This window comes from Chiloscyllium plagiosum, unplaced genomic scaffold (genome assembly GCF_037043375.1).
Source record: "Chiloscyllium plagiosum isolate Xiang-an unplaced genomic scaffold, Cpla_swu_hap1 HiC_scaffold_10, whole genome shotgun sequence".
Lineage (NCBI taxonomy): Eukaryota > Metazoa > Chordata > Chondrichthyes > Orectolobiformes > Hemiscylliidae > Chiloscyllium > Chiloscyllium plagiosum.
The window spans coordinates 45283993-45306434 of NW_028270148.1; the positions used below are offsets into that span (position 1 = coordinate 45283993).

The 22442-nt window shown below is 38.1% G+C and overlaps 2 protein-coding genes across 3 annotated transcripts in view; one reads left to right on the forward strand and one right to left on the reverse strand.

The window, feature by feature from the left end:
* rab3gap2 (RAB3 GTPase activating protein subunit 2 (non-catalytic)) overlaps nucleotides 1–4833 on the forward strand; it is a 100113-nt gene extending 95280 nt beyond the window's left edge. For both annotated transcript variants that reach the window (XM_087991313.1, XM_087991314.1), the window contains exons 33-35: nucleotides 355–570; nucleotides 1802–1960; nucleotides 3955–4833. In XM_087991313.1, coding sequence (XP_087847439.1) covers nucleotides 355–570; nucleotides 1802–1960; nucleotides 3955–4104 — 525 coding nt within the window. In that variant the 3' untranslated portion in view covers nucleotides 4105–4833. The remainder of the gene's footprint in view (nucleotides 1–354; nucleotides 571–1801; nucleotides 1961–3954) is intronic.
* A 753-nt stretch (nucleotides 4834–5586) lies between these two features.
* The window catches only part of iars2 (isoleucyl-tRNA synthetase 2, mitochondrial), a 97627-nt gene continuing 80771 nt past the window's right edge, over nucleotides 5587–22442 (reverse strand). Inside the window, exons 18-23 of the mRNA XM_043695778.2 lie at nucleotides 18585–18716; nucleotides 13657–13763; nucleotides 12587–12732; nucleotides 12303–12493; nucleotides 8050–8194; nucleotides 5587–7190 (exon numbers count right to left, since the gene is read on the reverse strand). Of these exons, the coding sequence (XP_043551713.2) occupies nucleotides 7039–7190; nucleotides 8050–8194; nucleotides 12303–12493; nucleotides 12587–12732; nucleotides 13657–13763; nucleotides 18585–18716 (873 nt within the window). The 3' untranslated portion in view covers nucleotides 5587–7038. The remainder of the gene's footprint in view (nucleotides 7191–8049; nucleotides 8195–12302; nucleotides 12494–12586; nucleotides 12733–13656; nucleotides 13764–18584; nucleotides 18717–22442) is intronic.

Sequence of the window (22442 nt, forward strand, 5' to 3'; positions counted from 1 at the left end):
AAGGTGCAGTTTTGAGTTTTCAGTGATTGCAAACTACATCAACCATAAGGTTTTAAAAACTTAGTTTCAATTTATAATTGCTTAGAAACTGATTAATTTCTAGCATGAATTCAACTTCAGTCGTATTATATGAAGTTGGTTGGAGTACCTAAGTCTACAGCACAAAAACTATCATTAATGTGGTACTAATTTGGTCATGTTATGCTGATAGGTCACTGAACATGTAAAGTGTTCCAGAACTGAAGCCATTCACAAATATACATCAGGAAAAACAAAGGACCAATGTGTTTGTAGCATTTTGTCTTATTTCCTGATACTTTCTAGTGCAATAACTTATCGATTGTTGTCTTCCAGTTCCTCATGAAATTAGTCAGTGCTTCAGTGAAAGAACTAATCAAACCTCCAAAGACTGAATGTACTTCTAAACAGCAATCACATAGAGAACAAAATGAAGACTGGCCGTCAGTGGCAGTGGAGCTGTCTCAGAACCTCCAAGTGAATGAGGATGTTATCCGCCGACATTATGTATGTGAGCTGTATAATCATGGAATTGACCATATTGGTGAAGAGGTAACACACACATCTATACTTTGAGTCATTTATTTAAACTATATAATTAATTAATGGAGTTGCCAAGTCATTTCCTTGGTTGTATTTTTTCACTAAACAGGAAGACTGGATGGATCATTTATTACAACTAATAAATTAGAAACTAATGATTTTATTTTGTGCCTTTCATATTCTAAAGACATCCCAAACTGTTTTGCAGCTAGTGAACTGTTTTTGAACTGTAGTCTGTTATTTAGGCAAATAATATCTTTTTACACAGCAAGGTCTACAAATACTAATGAGACAGTAGCCAAACTGATGATCGACATTATTGAGAATTAAATCTATGGAATAATAGTGGATCTGATTCGGTGGCAGTTTTAATTACCTGCTTAAGGTCACCAACAGATCAGGTCCTTGTGTTTATATATTGCCCTTCAAATCCACCTATGTGTCATTAAATACTTTGACTATTGAATTACTTTTGAACTATAGTCACCATTATGGAAGCAAAGATGGCAGACGAATTATACGTAGGAAACTTACAAATAGAAAAAAGGGAGAGGATCTCTCTTTGGAAATGGTGTTTGAGGGATAAATGTAGATCAGAATCCTTTGATTGACAGAAAGTATGGTGAAATCGTTAAATTCTGTGCTATAAAACTTGCAACTCAACTCCTGCTCTTGCTAACAGGACCTTTTGTCATGTATGGATAATGTTGTATGATGTTGAAGGTTGGGTCCTACCCTCTATTCTGTACTCTTGACTCAGAATACTACTTTCAACACTGCCTATGATTCAAAAGTACTTCCAGCTCTAAAACCTGAGGTTGCAAATGCAAACTTGGTCTGCCTTTGCCTTTTTTCACACTCTGACCCAGTCTTCCAATTATTGTCACTGTTGAAGTGGCATCTCCTACAATAGCCAGCACCCATTACATGTGATAGTGGGACCAAGGAATAGATGGCTAGCTTGTATGGGCTTTTATAGTTGATTGTATATGGAGAACTTGGAAATGTAGTTGCAAAGCCCTCTCTACAAAGAGCCTTTAAGTGTTAAACATTTCAAACTTACTTATAAAGCTGTACAATGGAAATAATTTAAGTTTGTTTGGTGTATGCTATCTTTTTTAATGAATGCTATCCATGTAGTAGTGGAATAATTTGGGACATTTGTTGGACTAATATTGACTGTTAAACAGGATTTCAGTCTGGATCTTTATAATCTGATTTTTGTTTATCATCTGTCCAGGCCCTTCTGCAGGTACATGATCAAGAGGTTCTGGCATCACAACTCCTTGTACTGACAGGACAGAGACTTGCATATACTTTACTTCATACTCAGACTAAGGAAGGCATGGAGCTGCTGGCCAGACTCCCACCAGTGTTGTGTACATGGCTTAAGGCTATGGTGAGTATTGGATCTATTTTATCAATAAAGTTAATACTGATTTTTAAAACATTCAGCAATAAGATTACAGTTACTCTATGATTAGGGAACAAAAATGATTTGACTTTAAGAAAAACTTTGAAATCATTAACTTTCTCTAAACTTTCATTTGGCAGAACATAAAATCAATTATCTGGTTCTGTGTGTTACTTGGTTCTATGCGTGAAACAAAGTAGCATTTAACATGTTGACTGTTTCTTTGAGGATAATTCCATAGTAAATACAGTAATGAGAAAAGCACCAGTACATCAAGTAGCTGTAGTCTTATTGCTGAATCCTTTTAAAAGAAAATCATCTTTTAAAGCTTAGTGTCTGTTTGCTTTAAGAAAATCTAATGGAAAACCATGAACTGGTTTGCATGGGATTTGGGAGCTTTGACATTTTCACTTTACGTATAGTGAAAAAGTTTATAACAATCACTTGTCACCCGTAGATCCATTGGACTTCTGAATAATCCTTTCAGACTAAACGTTAACTCTTAGTGACTCCACAGATGCTGCCAGACCTGTTCAGTTTCTTCAGGAGTTTGTTTAATTTTGAATATCTGCATCCGCAGTTTTTATAAGAACTGAATGTTGACTTCACATTTTTCAGTGATTAAGTGTATGACTGAACTACTTGCCTGTGACAGATAAGGTACCATTAATGTGAATCAAGCGTACCAGATTTAACTCGTAACAGATTTGTACATAAATTGGTGAAAAGGGAGGTTTAAAGGCTGATTACTATTCAGCTGACTATTTGAGTTAACTCAGGAGATAAAAGGCAGGAAAACAATTATGCATTACTTTCCTAAATTTTTGTTTGCTCAAATAAGGAATGTCGACTTGTGGGAAGAATTAAGCCATGATTCACAGACCTAACTCGTCAGCTTGTCTGGTTGCATTTACATACCCTGGTGTTACTGCAAAATTGCCTGGCTCAGGTACCTTAGCAACTCTGCATAGGGATTATAATTGATGAAGCAGATGCTATGTACGCTTCCTTTATGTTCAACAGTATTTTAGCTCTCAAACATGTACCATGACCTCAGAACCAGTGCAAAAATACCAAAAATACATACCTCCAATGTGTTTCTTGTGCTGAATTTGCTGCTTTTTTGTGCTAAATGGAATGTCAGGAAGCAAAGCACAAACTAAAGCCATTCAGCCCATCAAGTCCATGTCAACTGTACGGAGCAATCTAGTTAAGTGCTTCCCAACTCTTTCCCCCGTAACCCCAATATCAAGACTTGAAAATTGTTGTAATCCGTCAGTGTGAACTGAGAGTACAGTGACCTGTTGACCAGCGTCCTAATCACCAGCCTAGTTAGATAGATTTATCTATCTTCAGAACGAATTGTTTTTTTGAGGTTTCAGCCTACATTTGAGTGTTAATTTCTGAGGTGATGGGAGGCGACAGATGGCAGGCCAGGGCAATGAGTAAGCAAGCACTAAATCATGTTCAACATTAGGGTGAGGGGGGAAAAATTTAAAAGGGACCAAAGAGGCAACTTTTTCATGCAGAGGGTAGTGCCTGTGTGGAACAAGTTGCCAGAGGAAGTGGTGGAGGCTGGTACAATTGCAACATTTTAAAAGACATCTAGATGGGTATATGAATAGGAAGGGTTTAGAGGCAAATGGGACTAGATTAGTTTAGGATATCTGGTCAGCCCCATAGTCTGTTTCCATGCTGTAATCTGACTCTAACTAAAGCCAACCAAGAGCTGTAGCAACTTTATAATGTAGAGATGGCATAATCAATAGTTTACCTGATCAAATCACTCTTTGCTAACACTTTACACATCTTCTCATCCACTGAATAATCAGAATACTGTTTGATTATTGTCTGCTATCCGAGGTGTCACTATGAAAGTCTATTTTGAAGAGCTTAAATTTCATAGATTTGAGGTTCTCATTATGTAATCCTTGTTTTGTATTGTACATGATCAGATTTCTTGCTTTTACTATTTATAGGATCCTCATGATCTTCAGAACACAGATGTGCCAATTATAGCAACAGCTAAACTGGTGAACAAACTGATAGAACTCTTACCTGAAAACCATGGGCAGTACAGCCTGGTGCTGCACCTGTTAGAAGCAGTTGAAGCCATATCCTCCTTGTGACAAGAATTGACCAATCTTTATTTAAATAGGTCTTCAGCTATGACCAGCTGTGAAAAGCTTGGATCGTTTTGATGTAAATGAGCCATTTATGTTTCAATTAATCATGTTCTTGAATACTTATTGTTATAGGTGGGTACTGAAAGTTCTGTTAGACTCTTCAATTTCTGTTCTATTATGTGAGATATCCTAATGCCCAAATAGTTTGCATGGCCATATTTACATACAGCTGAAGCAAAGCTCACTCATATCATTTTATTGCTAGAAGATGGCATATTATGTTGCTGTAGCCATGCACATTAAATGTTAGCTCAAGCAAGTCTGTTCTCAAGGTATTATGTAGTGAACAAGGTTGCATTGTATGGTCCATACATCTATAATTTCTAATCCCATTGTTGGAATGTCTGAAAAAATGGGAGGAATTTTGCAACTTGTTTTCCCAGCAGTAAACAATCCAAACATTCTACTAAGAATAGTGATAATGTCTATTTAAAAAAAGCCTTATATCGCAACTGTATTACACACAAAGGAAAATTTGAGTTTATTTTGTTAATATTAAGACAAAAGTTTTTATTCCCTCAATTTATTTTGGATTTGTATAAGTAACAAAATGAACAGTGATCAGACACCACTAATGTGTGTACAGATACATTTCCACACTTATCAGTGGACAAAAACCAATTGTAATATTGTAAATTATTGATCATAACTAAATAAAAACTTCAATCCCTGCTGAGTTGCTTTTTGTATAAATAATTGGAGTGCATTGCTTGAATATGACAGGTAAAATACTTAATGGGAACTGTATGTTGATTTATTTAAAACAAACTAAACATTACAGTGAAACTGAGAATTAACTGAAATACAGAAAATTAAAGTGATAGAAAATTGTAGCACTGAAATGGAGCACCTGACTTTGCAGTTAGTTTGTAGAAGTGCATTTAACTAATGGTATCCAATTGACCTATTGAAAAAAGCTTGTTAAAAGTAATTGGAATAATCTGATCAGATTGTGAGTATCAAGATTATCAGTAGTACCTAATATGCTGTTGCAGTAGTGTTCTGCTTTATATTATCCGAAAAGGGATGTTGGAGACTGGAGGAGTGTCCAGCAGACTGTTCTAGTGTTCTACGCTGTTGCAGAAACAGTTTCGTATGGCACTTGAACAAGGGTATGCACAATACCAGTGGACTGTAACAACCCCTTGTAGCTGAGGCTATCATGGAAGCTGGAATTGGCAACTCCCCCTACACCATGCTATTTAGTTTGACAGGATGCAGTTTTTTAAAATTTCTAGCGGGATTTGGAAATAATTGCCCTCACAATGTGGTAACTTTCAGGATGCATTGATTTATTAGCTGTTAGTTTTGAAAACCTAGGAACAGTAGTATTTATGAGATGTTGTAAAACCTCAAGGCCATGGTTTTGAAAGCACAGAAAAGAAGCACCCTTTCATTTTCTCCAGTAATCTGCACACTGCCGAAAATTGGAGTGGCCTAATTTCCAATTAAAAAATAAATCACTTCTAGTTCTATGAAAATAGAAGCTCCACCATGCCCGAGCACTAATATTTGGTAACATAAGGATATTTTAATTACTTGATGACTTAGCAGTCAAGTAGAAAATCGAATTTTAAATGCCCTTGGTTATTGTACCAAGGCTAAAACTGTCCATTTCTTTGTGATGGTTAAAAGAAGTGGCAACGGTTAAGATAGAGAGGATGGAAAGGATGCATTATGCTGCGTTTTAAATTGGGTAGATTTCCCCCAACAGCTGTTTCATAAAGGAACTAAATATAGATTTAGACCAAGTGAAATTAATAACTTTAACAGTTGAACCAGAGAGCAGTACCTGCAATAAATTCAAACCTGATCCCCAAAACATCAGGTGACAAATCTATGGAACAGACTCTCTTGGGATTGCAGGTGTAGGTGATGGTTAAAATGAAGCATTTCAGGAGTCAGTAAATCAATGGGACTTCACACATAAGTAATGTATACTAGGGTGATATCTTTGAAAGTAGTGACCCCAAAGGATTTTCACATCTGTTGCTAATAGCATTAGCTGGGATTAGTCAAAAACTTATTATTGTCTTATGCCATTACCAGGGTCATGGAAGGCACACAAGTTTTTTTTTGTCTGACTTGTTATTTTATAAGAGTCTGTTTGGAAACTAACATTTGTATAATTTATTTGGAATGCATTCTGACTATTTACATACAATGGGTCCAAGAAGCACACTGCTTGCATATAGAACTGAAGTAGCCAAAAGCTGGCAGGGGTTAATCCAATCCATCAGACTCTTAACACATTAAATATTTAGCAAACAATATTTAATTTTCCTACTCTGCTATTGCCGTTTAAAGTTCACTTTGTACGTTCTTTGAAACATAAAAGCCTTTCTATATATTAAATCCAGTGAACCTTTATTACACATAGTCCACAATTCCTTTTAAACCTGCATTACAACAAGCAACATAACCATTCATTAGATCCCCAATAGATTTGTATTACCTGGAATCTTAGTGAACATTGTTTCTTAAACAATTTAGATTTGACATAATTGTTTGCATTATAGCAAATTCTCCCAAATTGTATAAACTATTTAAAAAAGCAAATATCAAAACATACTCTTTCTAATACTAGAGTCAGGGAATTAATTATTATTATTCCCTCTGTACAATGGTAATTGTAAAACTATAGTCAAAATTTAATTCCAGAAACACCTGATATGTCATATCCATCTGTGCAGAATCATCTTACCCCCTGATCTCCAACTGGGGTTGGTAATTTTGACAAAGCCCTGCCAAAATTTAACACAAGATCTCAAAGGTGGGAATGTGATGATGAAATAGCTAGTTCCCCATGGTGGAATCTACTTTTATGTTGCATATTCATTCATACATCTCTATTATATTCAGGAATAACTTGACAAATTAAACATTCCACTTCCCAGCAATAACATCCAGGCAACGTGGGCAGGGTGTCAGCGCTGATGTCGATGTATATTTCTTACAGCGAGGACATCTTTCTTTGGTAGCCGAATTAACAATTACTTTGTATGATGTTTCCTCAATGATATCGCCACCTAAACAAATAGGAATAATTACCATTATATATAGAAATTTGAATGCTTCATCAATCAAATCACTTAGTATTATTCAATACTGAATTCATCTTGCAGTTCTTTTCTTGCCATTGATTATTTCCCTATCATGACAATTTTATGTTCTCCTCTGTGCCCGCTACAGGCAATGGGGGCATACAACCTCATGGTTTTGTGACTAATACAAATTTTAGTGGGACTAAATTTAATTACTGAATCAGATTGATGGAAGAATTGTGAAGCTTGTTTTGAAAATTGCTTTTTCTTCCTTTAAAATTGAACAAAAATAATTAATACCCTTTACATGCTTAAGGTATTTTACTTTGATCATGACCCTAAACTATCATCAGCATACAATCAAGACTATTACAATATCAATTCTTTTCACAGCAACATGATGCACAGTCACCCTTCCAAGGTGTTTTCAGTGATTTTTAATTATATTTTTAAAAGTTTACTATTTGCTTAATATACTGTTTTGCACTAAGAATGAAACAAATATTTCAAAGTAGTCAATTAAATAAAGCAGCAGGTAATGACTGAATCAACCTTCTGTATTATGGATTTGAAGTGTCTTGGTGTTGATATCAGTCTTAGTATTGAGCCACATGGTAATTAAATCAAACCCAATTATGAAACATGGACTTGCTTACAAAGCCAACTGTGCCTGCATTTCCAGAATAAGTGGCTTCAAAACTGATCCTAATAGCAGTTGCTCATTGAGCAAGAATGCATTTATTCTACTGTGAATGATCAATTCCAGTTCTTCATCCAATTTATACTTCCAACAAGTTTCTTCAAGAATTCTAGGCTATTACATGAAAGTGTAAGACTGGTTTACCTTCTAAATTGATTTCAAACTTCCCTTCAATCAAATCTGACTCTGCAGGCATGTTCCGAGGAATAGCAGTAAGCAATGTAGTGTGTGATGCCATCATCAGCTCATTCAGTTGTGAAGTACTGGATATTTCCTCACCCTGTAATTGCTTGACAAAGCAAAAATGTAAACTTAGAATGTACAGTGTTATATTTTCAAAATAGGAGATAGCCTTCTGTATACAAAATTACGTTCAAACCCTTGGCTTATATGTACAACAATGTAGCCTTGTGGATCACTCCAAACAAATTTAAAATATTGCAGTCGAGTTGATTGAATCTTCTTGACTTTTTTGATGATGTAACTCTGAAGATGGACAAGGGAGATCCAGTAGATGTAGTGTACCTGGACTTTCAGAAAGCTTTTGATAAAGTCCCACACAGGAGGTTAGTGAGTAAAATTAGGGCGCATGGTATTGGGGACAAAGTACTAGATTGGATTGAAAATTGGTTGGCTGATAGGAAGCAAAGGGTAGTGATAAACGGCTCCATTTCGGAATGGCAGGCAGTGACCAGTGGGGTACCGCAGGGATCCGTGCTGGGACCGCAGCTTTTTACAATATATGTTAATGATATAGAAGATGGTATCAGCAATAACAGTAGCAAATTTGCTGATGATACAAAGCTGGGTGGCAGGGTGAAATGTGATGAGGATGTTAGGAGATTACAGGGTGAGTGGGCAGATGCAGTTTAATATGGATAAATGTATGGTTATCCACTTTGGTGGCAAGAACAGGAAGGCAGATTACTACCTCAATGGAATCAATTTAGGTAAAGGGGCAGTACAGAGAGATCTGGGTGTTCTTGTACACCAGTCAATGAAGGCAAGCATGTAGGTACAGCAGGTAGTGAAGAAGGAATTGAGTATAGAAGCAAAGAGGTGCTTCTGCAGCTGTACAGGGCCCTGGTGAGACCACACCTGGAGTACTGTGTGCAGTTCTGGTCTCCAAATTTGAGGAAAGACATTCTGGCTATTGAGGGAGTGCAGCGTAGGTTCACGAGGTCAATTCCTGGAATGGCGGGATTACCTTTACACTGAAAGACTGAAGCGACTGGGCTTGTATAACCTTGAGTTTAGAAGACTGAGAGGGGATCTGATTGAGACATATAAGATTATGAAAGGACTGGACACTCTGGCAGCAGGAAACATGTTTCCGCTGATGGGTGAGTGCCGAACCAGAGGACACAGCTTAAAAATACGGGGTAGACCATTTAGGACAGAGATGAGGAGAAACTTCTTCACCCAGAGAGTGGTGGCTGTGTGGAATGCTCTGCCCCAGAGGGCAGTGGAGGCCCAGTCTCTGGATTCATTAAAGAAAGAGTTGGATAGAGCTCTCAAGGATAGTGTTTTAATTAAGACTTAGTTCTTCAGTGGTCTGGGTAAAAGAGGCATCCTTGATTAATGAGACTAAAAAAAACCCAATCTTAAATATACTTTTAATAATGGAACATCCACAACAGGTTAAGGTAAAAAGATTCCAAAGATTCTCAATCTTTCGAGTGGAGATATTTTTCTGTACTTGCCATACAGGTATGATCCCATATCCTGAAATTATGTCAGCTTGATCAAAATCTAACAGTAAGGGGGAGAAAAGTTAGTTTCCATCCTGTTAATCCCCTTCATAATCTCAACTGTTACAATGAGATCAAATCTCAATCTTCCAAAGACTGACAAAAATAGTTTATAGTCTTTCATCAAAGGACGACCCTTCCAGAGACCAATCATGAACCTTCACTGTTCTGGAACACAGCAGGCAATTTCAAGTTTGCAGATAACAGGCTTCAATAATAGAGATATGGAATTAAGGAGAAAGGAAACTATGATAAACTTATATATGATACTGTTTGACTTGCACTGGAGTATTGTGTACATTTCTGGGTACCACATTAGAGGAAGTATGAGACTGCATTGGAGAGAGTGCAGAAAAGGTTTATGAAAATGGTTCTCGAGATGAAACCCTTCAGTTATTAGGAAAGAGTGGAGAAGTTGAAAGAAAACAGTTCTGAGAAGTCAAACAGGAGTATGATAGAAGGTTTAAAAATCATGAGGTTTCTAGACAGAGTAAATCAAGAGAAATTGTTCCAGCTCGTACAGGGATCGAGAACCAGAAGTACAGTTTTAAAGTATTTAGTGAAAGAGGCAAGTGCGAGGTGAAAAGAACAAAAAAAAGCAATGAGTAGAATGCACTGACTGGAAGTGGGTTGCAGACAGATTCAATTGAGAGTATTGGAGGGTTACAGGGAATAAGCAGGAAATTGACACCATGTTAAAACACTCAGACCTGGAGCAGAGACTGGGCTGAATAGCTGCTTGCACTGTAAAAAGTCTCAGTTATTGCTTCAAATGCAAGTACATCCTTCTTTAATACAGCAGAGAAAACGGAGTACAACATTTATGGTATGGTCCCACCAAAGCGCTACACGATTGTAACAAGACTTTGTGATGCCTTTTCCACAATCCCTTTGCAGTAAAGGCCAACATGCAATTTTCTTTTCTCATGACTTGTACCTGCATGTTAACTTGTGTTCCTTGTATGTGATTTTTCTGATCGATACTTAGAAAATTTACACCAAAAATTATTCTGCTCCTCTATTCTTGAAGCAAAGCCAGTAGAGTAACTTCACACTTTCCACATTATACTCACTTAACATTAATCTCTTAACAGCACCTCCATGACCTCCTCACAATTTACATAATCATCACACTAAGGCAAAGATTCAGAGAGTAATGTATCCATCATCAGTACAGATTGTAAATGCTGAAAGCCCAGTGGTGATCTGTTCAGTACTTCTCTAGTCACAACTTACCAACTATCTGCAACTGTGTTAACATATCACTCCCAACTCTATGAGCGATGAAATTATTTATTAAACCTTTTTGTGGACCTATTGAATGGCTTTTGAAAATCCAAGTATACTATTCATCTGACTCAACTAATAGAGTCATCTACTCTACTAGTTGGCATCATCAAAACTTAAAATTTGTCAAACAGGATTTTCCTTTTGTAAAGCCATTTTGATTTTTTTTGTGCATTTAGACTTGCGAAGTATCAGGTTCCAGCAATACTCCTGATGCCTACAATGAGATGAACTGGCCTGTAGTTCTCCTTTTTATTTCTTCATCCTTAAATGGCAGTGTTATTTTGTTAACTTTGAGCCATGTCATGTCAGCAATTAGGTTCTGGGGATTATTGGAATTTAGTCTCGAGTTCCTTTCGCACTTTTTTCATTGCTGATGGCAATTACTCCAATTTCCTCACCTTCCACCTACTCATTTTTCACAAACCATGGATCCAATAATGTCCAATTTCTGTTAGAATAATACAACTTAAAAACAACTACAATTATTATTATTTGGGAGTACAGATCTTATAACTGCTATGAGACATGCTGTTGAATTTGTTGGTCTTGCACTCAACAGGACAGACGGAAGATTACCAACATTTAAAGAGAACATTTATGCTGCATGAGAAAAGAATGTTGTGGTCAGTAAGAGGACTCCAATTTTTGAGGCATTGCCAGGATGAGTACACCATGGAAGTTATTCACCATTGTTTAAATTCAAACCTGATTGCATTGACAAAGACTGTGCTTGCAAACTTAGAAAGGATATGGAGGTGCTGGTGCTGAATGTTAGACTGGGGTGGACAGAGTTAAAATTCACAACTCCAGGTTATAGGTCTAACAGGTTTATTTGAAAGTACAAGCTTTCAGAGTGCTGCTCCTTCGTCAGGTAACTTGTTGGATTATAACCTGGTGTTGTGTGATTTTAAACTCCGAAGTGTCCAACTTTAGGTGCAATTCTGTATTTAGACAGCACCTACCAAACAGTCTCAAGTATGTTAACAATTACACTAAACTAATTTAAGGTCATCAGTTGGGCTGGCAATTACTCTTGGTAGAAGCTACACAGATTCATATACATGGCTCTATTCTGTGTAAGAAGCAAGAAAATGTCCATACATTGCACCTTATTGTTTCCTGATACATTTCCCATGGCAGCACCTCAGCGAGGGTATAGTACATTCTTCCTGGTAATGCCTTGACCAAATGGAGTACACTTGTCAACCAATCAACATGTTTTTTTCATGCATTTTAAACTGCCATTCCCTTTGAATGTTGGCATCCTTACACCTATTCTGATCATTGCAAAATGAAAAGCTTCAATAGTGGGGCTCTTCTCAGCAAAACTCAACTATTACACATTGAGAAGATTACCTCCATCAATTCCAGCAACAAACTGGGCTCGATGATAATGGTTATATCGTATTCCAGTGCATTTTTGCCAGGTATAGAGCTCAAGAAGCTGTCTCTTATTGCGCAAGCACCTTCAATAGCCTCCACAATGCCAGGCTTTCTCCAAACAGAACTGGCCTTTATCCAGCCAGTTCGAAACACACTCTGAGGCTCTGAAAGAAAACAATTTAGATATGCATTTATTGTGCTTTGAGTCACAAATTTTAGAATACAAATGCAAATAACAGCACTGAAAAAAATGCTACCTTTTTGGTTTGATTGGTGTTGGAATACTTCCTCTGCAAGGTGAGGCAGGATTGGGGCTACAGAACGTGTGATTACATCTAATACTTCATCTAAAACTGTCTGACATGATAGACGCTTGGTGCTTTTCTCATCTTCACAATATAATCTGCAATTTTAATACAATAATGTTTAGGCAGACATAAACTTTAATATCTGCAGTAGAAAATAAAATGCTACATCAGCTCCATTGCTAACTCCTTAATGAAATAGTCTATGTCAACATATAATCAGCTCTAAAGAATGACAGGTAACAAAGCATGCTACATAAACATCAGACACCAAACAAAGCCCAGACGTCTCTGACCTCTAACAGGATGACTGTCACACGGGTTGCCCCACTATTTTGGAGATCAGCAATGATTACAAATTAAACAAGGCCAGTCATGTCAGTACTATCACTGTAATTGCAGGACCTATGCTGTTAATCTAACAATGGGCTCATTCTTCCTAGTCCTTAAGAGCCTCTCCTTAGAAAGCTCAAGTCAAGAGTGATTAAAATATGCAGCATCATGTGGAAGATAGCAGTTTTCTTGACTGCTGCCTCAATATTGCTCTAAATATCACTAGGGGGCACTGTGTTGCAATACACATGATCTATAAGATATACTGTACTGCAGCAATTCGACAGCATGCCTCTTGTCAACAACCCCTACCATCAAACAGGACAAGAGAAAAGATTGTGTGAATGGCATCACCTCAAAGTCACACATCCTGACATGAATATACCTCATCACTCACTTATATTAAAGTACTGGAATTCCCCTACTTAACATTAAGTGAGCATTTCTGCACAAGGACTGTAGAGATTTAAAGGTATCACTGCCTTTTTAGAGCAACTGAAAGTCAGTAAATACCAACGTTGTGGTGTTGCCATATCTGAAAACTAATTTTGCGGCAATATAAACTGATCCTGATCTGATCTACACATACAACCATTAGGGGGTTTAGAAGTCCATTTAAAGTACTTAGTAAATGGCTTTTTGGTTTGCAAATGAAGTTTCAACATTGCCATTATGAATCTTATACTAACCGATCTTTGATGATGCTGAAGTAAAAGTTAGAGAGTTCTCGGTTAATAAATGCCAACAGAAGGCGAATAACTTTTCCAAAATCACACTCTTTATAGGCCTCTGTAACCTGAATCAAATTAAAACAAATTTTGCCAATAAATACTTGTTTCAAAACATACACATTTCAGCTACTTACAAACAGTAATAGAAATAGAAAGATTAAGTACAGGTAGAAGATCCTTTATCTGAAAATACAAAACCGAAAAGCTCTGAAATCCGAAGGTTTTGTGCGAAGTTTTTTCTCATTAACAAGATTGTTTGGCATGCAAACAGTTAACCCAAGTCGACACCTACTCAATGCGTGTCACTTAGTTGCGACTTGAAGGGGCATGGCCAAGCAGCGACTGTCCTGTTCTTACTTAGAAGTCTGCTCCTCCAGTAAGATTTTAAAAAAATTTTACCATTAAACCATTAGTCATTCTGAAAACTGAAAAATTCCAAATTCCAAAAAACAGCTGGTCTCAAGTATTTCAGATAAAGGATTGTTTACCTATATAACTTAAATTCAATTCTGTTACCAATAAAATTTGTGACTCACATTGTCCCTTCTCGTTCACATGGTTTTGCTAACCCACTTTTTAAGACCAGAATCACCAACTCTCACAATAATAAAATGCTCACAAAATGAAAACTGTTAAACATTCATAATTTGACTCAAGTGTGTTCTCTCTCTTGCAGATAAAGAATGATTTGAGAAATAGTGGTTAATTAGATGGTCAGTGAACGAGCAGACTGCTCTCCTGTTGCTATCAATTCCTGACATATTTAAAACCCCAGGTGATGGAACATATTTTACAATCACAGCAGCGATATTTCCCCTTCTCCACTGGGGTAATTTTCAGGGTAGAGTGTTTTACAATTAAATCACCAATTCTCATCAAAATCAGAAATGGTAGTCTTCCAACTATCTTACTGGATAAGTCAGCCCTTGATCTTGAGAGACAAGTTCAAATTCAATTCATTATCTGGATCTGAAATGCTAAACCGGTATCTGTAACGATTATTTTATTACCAATTGTCATAAAATCTCATCTACTTTACTCCTGTAAAAGATGAAAATCTGCCATCCTCAGATCAGACCTAAATGTACATCTAGACGCACAACAAATTAGCTGACTGTTAGCTACCCTCGGAAATGATCAAACAACTATCCAAAATATATCAAAACCAACATGAGAAACCATAACAATATAATCAAACAGTTTCCAGCATTGATTCAACATACGAAATCGGAGCAGGAACAGACCAATTAGCCATTAAAGTCTGTTTCTCCATTCTGAGATCATGGTTATCTATGTTTCAAGTTCCACATTACTGCCTATTCCCAATAACTGCCCATTCCCTTGTCTAACAAGAATCTATCTCTGCCTTTAAAACATTTAAAGAACCTGACTTCGTTGGCAGTGTTGCAAAAGCGCACAATCCTCAGAAAAAAAAAACTCATCGCTGTCTTGATCTAAACAGACTCACCAAATCCAGATGATGTTGCAAAATCTTCCTCGCGAATACCAAGAAGATGCTACCAAAATAGGGAGATCTGCTCCATGGATTCACAAAATCCTTAGTGCAGAAGCACACCATTCAGCCCATCAAGTCCATAACTTCCCTCTGAAGAGCATCCCCCCAGACCGAGCCTCCCACCGTATCCCTGTAACCCTGCATTTTCCATGGCTAATCTACCTAGCCAGCACATCCCTGGACACTGGGAAATTTAGCATGGCCAATCCACTTAACATGCACATCTCTGGACGGTGGGAGGAAACTGGAGTTCTGAGAGGAAACCGATGCAGACATGGGTAGAATGTCCAAACTCCACACAATCATCCATAATTCATCTGCTGACAGTGATATTGTCAGCCTTGGCTCAGCTGGTAGTATTCTTGCCTCTCAATCAAAAAGGTTCCAGGCTGAAGTTTCACTCAGGGACTTGATCACAAAACACAAGGCCAATGCTCATATGCAATACTGAGGCAGCCCCACACTGTTTACTATCTTTCAGGTAAAATGCTAAACGAAAACCCCATCTGCCTTTTCAGAAGACATGAAAAATCCCTTGGTACTATGTCAAGGAGGAGAGTTACCTCCAGTGTCCCTGACAGTATCGGTGAGGTAACCAATGCACAGCCCCTACAGATAAAAAGTCCCATCTTTTCACAAAGTCTCTTCTGTCCTGACTATCACCATGCAAATGGAATTGATTCAGAACAGATTTAGATTTAAACTAGGCATTCATGAGGCACTGTGGGCTATCAGGAGCAATACAATTACATTCAACTATAGCCAATAACCTCCTGGCCCAGGCACATTCATTAATCTAGCATTACCAGTGAGCATGGGGAACAATCCTGGTTTAATGAAAAGTAAAGGAGAGCACACCAAGATCAGCACTATGCATACATAAACATTATGTACGATCAAGTGCCCAACTTGGTGAAGCTACAATACATAACAATATGTATGTCAAACCCCATAACCTATGGATCTGATGGCTCTGCAATCCTGCTACATCCAGTGGTGAAGGTGGTGGACAAATAAACTAACTGGATGAAGTATCACAATAAAGTATCTTCATCATCAAAAAAGGAAAAGCCCAGAATATCAGTGCAAAAGACAAGGTTGAAGCACTTGCATCCATATGGAGTCAAAATTCCCCAATATCGCAAACCTCAGTCTGCAGCCAATGTGATTCTCTCCACCTGATACGAAGAATTGGATATTACAAAGACTGCGGGCCCTGGCAACATCCTAGCTGCAGGCATTATGATGACTGCTTGCACGCCAGAACCAGCCTCACTCCTAGCTAAGCTATTCCAGCACAGATACAACACTGGCATCAATGTGGAAAAATGCCCTTGTGTCCTGTCCAGAAAAATTACAATAGTTCCAGCCCAACCAAGTTCTGGCATAAATCTATTCTCATTCATCAGCAAAGTGGAGGAAATTGTTATCAATAGTATAAGTTACCTTTAAGCCACATGAGGAGTTGAGAGTCTGGTGCTGGAAAAGCACAGCAGGTCAGGCAGCATCTGAGGAGTAGGAGAATCAAAACTTCGGGCAAGAGCCCTTTATCAGGCATCCTGATGAAGGGCGTCTGATGCCGTTCATGCCTTTATGCCACATGAGCCAGGAAATGACAATCTCCAAAAAGAGAGTATAACCATTCCTCCCTTGGCATTCCCTGACATTACTACTGTTGAATTTCATACTATTAACATCCTAGCAGTAATCACTGACCAGATACCTAACTAGATCAGTCATTTAAATACTGTGGCTCTACATGCAAGTCAGAGATTGACCCCCAAAATCCTTCTACAGGACTTGAGTTAAGTGTGATCCAATATTCTACTTTTGCCTGGTTGAACATAGTTCCAATTATGTTCAAGATCCTTATAAAGAAAGGCTGGATAGACTAGGACTTTTTTCACTGGAGTGTAGAAGGTGATCTGATCGAAGTTTATAACATAATGAGAAGTATAGATAGAGTTATCGATAGTTCTCTTTTCCCTAGGATGGGGAATTTCAAGCCTCGGGGGCACTTTTTTAAGGTGAGAAGAGAGATTTAAAAAAGACATGAGGGGCAAATTCTTTACATGGGGGCAGTTCATTGTGGAATGACCTTCCTGAGAAAGTGGTGGGTGTGGGTATAATTACAATGTTTAAAAGACTTTTGGATAGATACATGATTAGGTAAGGTTTGGAGGAATATGGGCCAGCAGCAGGCAGGTGATACTAGTTTAGTTTGGGATTATGTTCGACATGGCCTGGTTGGACCGAAGGGTCTGTTTCAGTGCTGTATGACTCAATGACCAACCAAGGCAAAAAGCAGTCTGCTTGATTGGCATCCTATCCTTCAGCATCATTCAATGTGACTGCAGCATGTACCATCTACAAGATGCACTGCAATTGTTCACTATAGCATCTTCAACAACCTGTACTAAACATGCAATCTCTACAACCTAGAAGGACAAGGGCAGTAGACACATGGGCTCATCACTACCTCAATGTTGTCCTCCAGTTCACATACTACTGTAACTTGGAAGTTTGTGTGCAGTTTTTGCATCATCACAGAGTCAAAATATCAGAATTGTCTCTCTCACTGCACTATGGGGAATTTTTCACCACTTGGACTGTGTCAGTTAAAGGAGGCAATCCACCATCACCTTCTAAACTACTGATGAAAAATAATTTAACCTTTTCTCACACACATATGGTGTATACAAGTTTGATTTAATTCAGGTATTACCATTAAGCTTAATAATTATGGTTATTTTAAACAAAATGAATATATCCATTATTTTTTCCAATGGTTCACTGCTGTTTTTTCCTGCTGTCAGTGGAAAGTTACTCACCTAAAACATTTAATAATAGTTCAGTTCTGAAGGGTCATTGGACACGAAACATTAACCCTGCTTTCTCTCCACAGATGTTGCCAGACCTGCTGAATTTCTTCAACAATTTATTCCATAATATGCACTGCTGTGCTTTAGGAACTCATAACTTTGATGGTTTTGCAAATTGTACCTTAAGAATGATAATAGATATTTCTGGTGTTTATTCCCCCTTCATTCTTTCATGGGATGTGGGAATTGTTGGCAGAGCCAGCACTTGTTGCGTTTCCCTAAATGCCTTCAAACTGATTGATTTGCGCAGTCATCTCAAACAGCAGTTAAAAGTCAGCCAACTACATTGTCTTGGGTCTGGAGTCACATGTAGGACTGATAATTAGGCTGGTAGATTTTCTTCCAAACAAGACAATCATGAATTAAATAGGTATTTACACAATTTACAACAGTTGTCACGATTATTAAGATGCATTAGAGATTTATAAATTGCATTCAAATTCCACCAGCTGCCACAGGGGCCTTGAACTGATATCCCAAAGCATTACCTTGGTGCTGTAATCTTGAAGGAGATGAAGCATATATTGATCCACCATTAGCATTTTTTCACTTGGAACTCCATCAGTTTCAGGGTTAAAATTATAAAGGTTCCCCAACATAAAGCGTAATGTATTCCGTAACTAAAAATACAGAATAAATTATTAAGATAAAGAAGCAGCCTCCTCCTGGTTTGTCTTCACCAGACGGCAAGGTAGAGATGGTCTTTATCACAAACTTCTAAGAGAATACGTATGATTGAAGGATGACAGATTTATGGCTGTTCTAAATTAAGACATGTTGAACACTTCTGAATAAGTCACTGCAAATATTAAAATAATGGCCATTATTAATAATTTTTTTTCTAGTTCATATCATAAATGAAACTCTTGCCTTGTGCAATACTCAAATTATTTCAGCTTAATACATCACTTTAATTTTATAATAGGCTAAGTAGACCACCAAAGCTCTTAACTAATTTCCAGATACCTTGCTCTTCAAAATGTTCGCAAAATTACGTTTTCAAAAATGATGTCTAACAAAACAGCTAAGGTACCTAATCATTGTTTGTGAAATGCTGTAACATATCCTAATGATGTAAAAGGGGCTATATAAATTAGCGAGTTTTGAGAAGAGTTGTAGCTCAGGTTGAGGTTCTGGGTGTAGGTTTGCTTGCTGAGCTGGAAGGTTCGTTTTCAGATGTTTAGTCACCATGCTAGGTAACAAATTCAGTGAGTCTCCGAACGAAGCACTGGTGGTGTAGTCTGCTTTCTATTTATATATTTGGGTTCCCTTGGGTTGGTGATGTCATTTTCTGTGGTGACATCATTTCCTATAGAGGTGTCATTTCCTGTTCTTTTTCTCAGGGGGTGGTAAATGGGATCCAAGTCAATGTGTTTGTTGATAGAGTTTCGGTTGGAACATCATGCTTCTAGGAATTCTCGTGCATGTCTCTGTTGGCTTGTCCTGGGATGAATGTGTTGTCCTAGTCGAAGTGGTGTCCTTCCTCACCTGTATGTAAGGATACATGTATCCTGGTGGCTAGTTTTCTGCCTGTTCGTCCAATGTAATTCATGCACGGTATTTTGTAGGTGACATTAGTTTTGTGTGTTGTCTGTATAGGGTCCTTCAAGTTCATTAGCTGCTGTTTTAGTGTGTTGGTGGGTTTGTGGGCTACCATAATGCCAATGGGTCATAGTAGTCTGGCAGTCATTTCCGAGATGTCTTTGATATAGGAGAGTGTGGCTAGGGTTTCTGGACGTGTTTTGTCTGCTTGTTTGGGTTTGTTGCTCAGAAATAGGCAGACTGTGTTCATTGGGTACCCACTCTTTTTGAATACGCTGTAAAGGTGATTTTCCACTGCTCTGCGTAGTTCCTCCGTGCTGCAGTGTGTGGTGGCTCGTTGAAATAATGTTCTGATGCAACTTAGTTTGTGGATTTTGGGATGATTGCTTCTTTAGTTCAGTATTTGTTGTTTTCCTGTGGACGCTAGTTTGAACTTCCGCATTGGCTGATTGCTTTACTGTGACATCTAGCAATGGCAGTTTGTTGCTGTTTTCCTCCTCTTTAGTGAATTTTATGCCAGTAAGGGTATTATTGATGGTGTTGAAGGTTTCCTTTAATTTGTTTCATTTATTGATGACAAAGGTGTCATCCACATAGCAGACCCAACGTTTGGGTTGGATGATTGGCAGAGCTGTTTGTTCGAGTCTCTGCATTACTACCTCTGCTATGGCATGATAGTAGCCCACAAACCCACCAACACACTAAAACAGCAGCTAATGAACTTGAAATATCCTATACAGACAACAAGCAAAACTAATGTCATCTACAAAGTATCTTGCAAGAACTGTAACAAATACTACATTGGACAAACAGGCAGAAAACTAGCCACCAGGATCCATGAACATCAACTAGCCACAAAAAGACATAACCCACCTTCACTAGTATACTTACATACAAGTAAGGAATTCACTACTTCGATTGGGACAACATATCCATTGTAGGACAAGCCAAATAGAGACATGCACAAGAATTCCTAGAATCATGACATTCCAACCAAAACTCTATCAACAAACACATTGACTTGGATCCCATTTACCCAACCCCTGAGAAAAAGAACAGGAAATGACACCACCACAGGAAATGACATCAATCACCCAAGAAAACCTAAATATATAAACAGAAAGTGGGCTACACCACTAGTGCTTCATTCAGAGGCTCACTGAAGATGTTACCTAGTATGGTGACGAAATTCTGAAAACAAACCTTCCAGCTCAGCGAGCAAACCTACATCCAGGACTATATAAATGCTGGGGACCATCTGAAGAAAAGTTTTTTTCATAACAAGCCCAGTGATTGATCCTTCCTGGTACTCTGTTTAAACATTTCTTTCATTGGAGGCTGTTGAGTAAGTTCACTCTGTGACACTATAATGCCAAAGAGTGTCTCTCTTTGATAGTGCAACAGAATATGAAATGCAGAACACTAAATTTAGAATAGAACAGAATAGCAAACACCCATTCAACCTATGGTTTACAAAAATCAACTCAAACAGCAGACAAGTTTAGCATTTCCATGCAGTCCATATTTCCAACAGTCTCGTCCATTCAAGCAATATTTGCTTAAATACTGCTGAACAAGGGGCACATGTTGTTGCAACATTCTGTGTTGTACTCTCCAGAACATTTGCAAGAAAACCAATATAAGATGATGACAACATTTTTATACCATGTGAGAAAAACGTGTTGACTGTTTGTTGAATGAACTCCGATGGGCAGAAAATTGCATAGATAATGTACTGGTTGTTAACTGCCGAGTTTTGTTTAAAATTTAAACAAGACAGGCTGACTCCAAATGTTAAAGTCATTACCTTGAGCAATAAACTGGAGAATGGCTGTTGCTTATTTTGTTACGTTGTAATAGGCACAGTGTGCTTTATCTGCAAAGAACTGCATCTCTTGTGTTAATATATGAAGCTTCTAGTATGTGCAGGTGCACATACTATGTGCCCAACTCTCTGGTTGATGGCTTTCCACTCTCATCCGGCACTTGTTCCCTTTTACTACTAATCTAGTAGATTGTGGAAATGAAAATGTTCTCATCAACTCAAGGATCAAGGATAATGCAGGAAAGTAACGATGAAGTGGAAGACTAACCACGATCCCTGTGAATAGCAGGGTGCTGAATGGGAAAGGGCTGTAAGGACTACTCTTGCTCCCATTTATGTTCTAATATTAGATTAGATTAGATAACTGACAGTGTGGAAACAGGCCCTTTGGCCCAACAAGTCCACACCGACCCTATGAAGAGTAACCCACCCAGACCCATTTCCCTCTGACTAACGCACCTAACACTATGGGAAATTTAGCATAGCCAATTGACCTGACCTGCACACGTTTTGGACTATGGGAGGAAACAAAGCACCCGGAGGACATCCAAGCAGACACGGGGAGAATGTGCAAACTCCACACTGACAGTCGCCCGAGGCTGGAATAGAACCTGGGACCCTGGTGCTGTGAGGCAACAGTGCTAACCACTGAGCCACTGTGTCACCCGTATTATTATGACAAACTGTCTGATCTTTCTCTTATTTGCCATCAAATAAAAGGTATGCCAATGAGGTAGATTTTTTAAAAAATTCAGATGACTGGGGAAGCAGTTATACCTCAATGTTAAGGTTAACGATAATTTAATGGAATCAGCTAATGCAGTGCAAATGGTTGTGATAAAACCACAAATTGATCTCAGGACAAAAGTTCAGGAGGTGGGCAATGAATTGCCTTGGTTGGCCACAGTTGTAATTTGAGCTGCTCCTCCTGTTCCACTATGGACAAGTGTTCACAAGATCCTTGGCCCATCTTCAAATG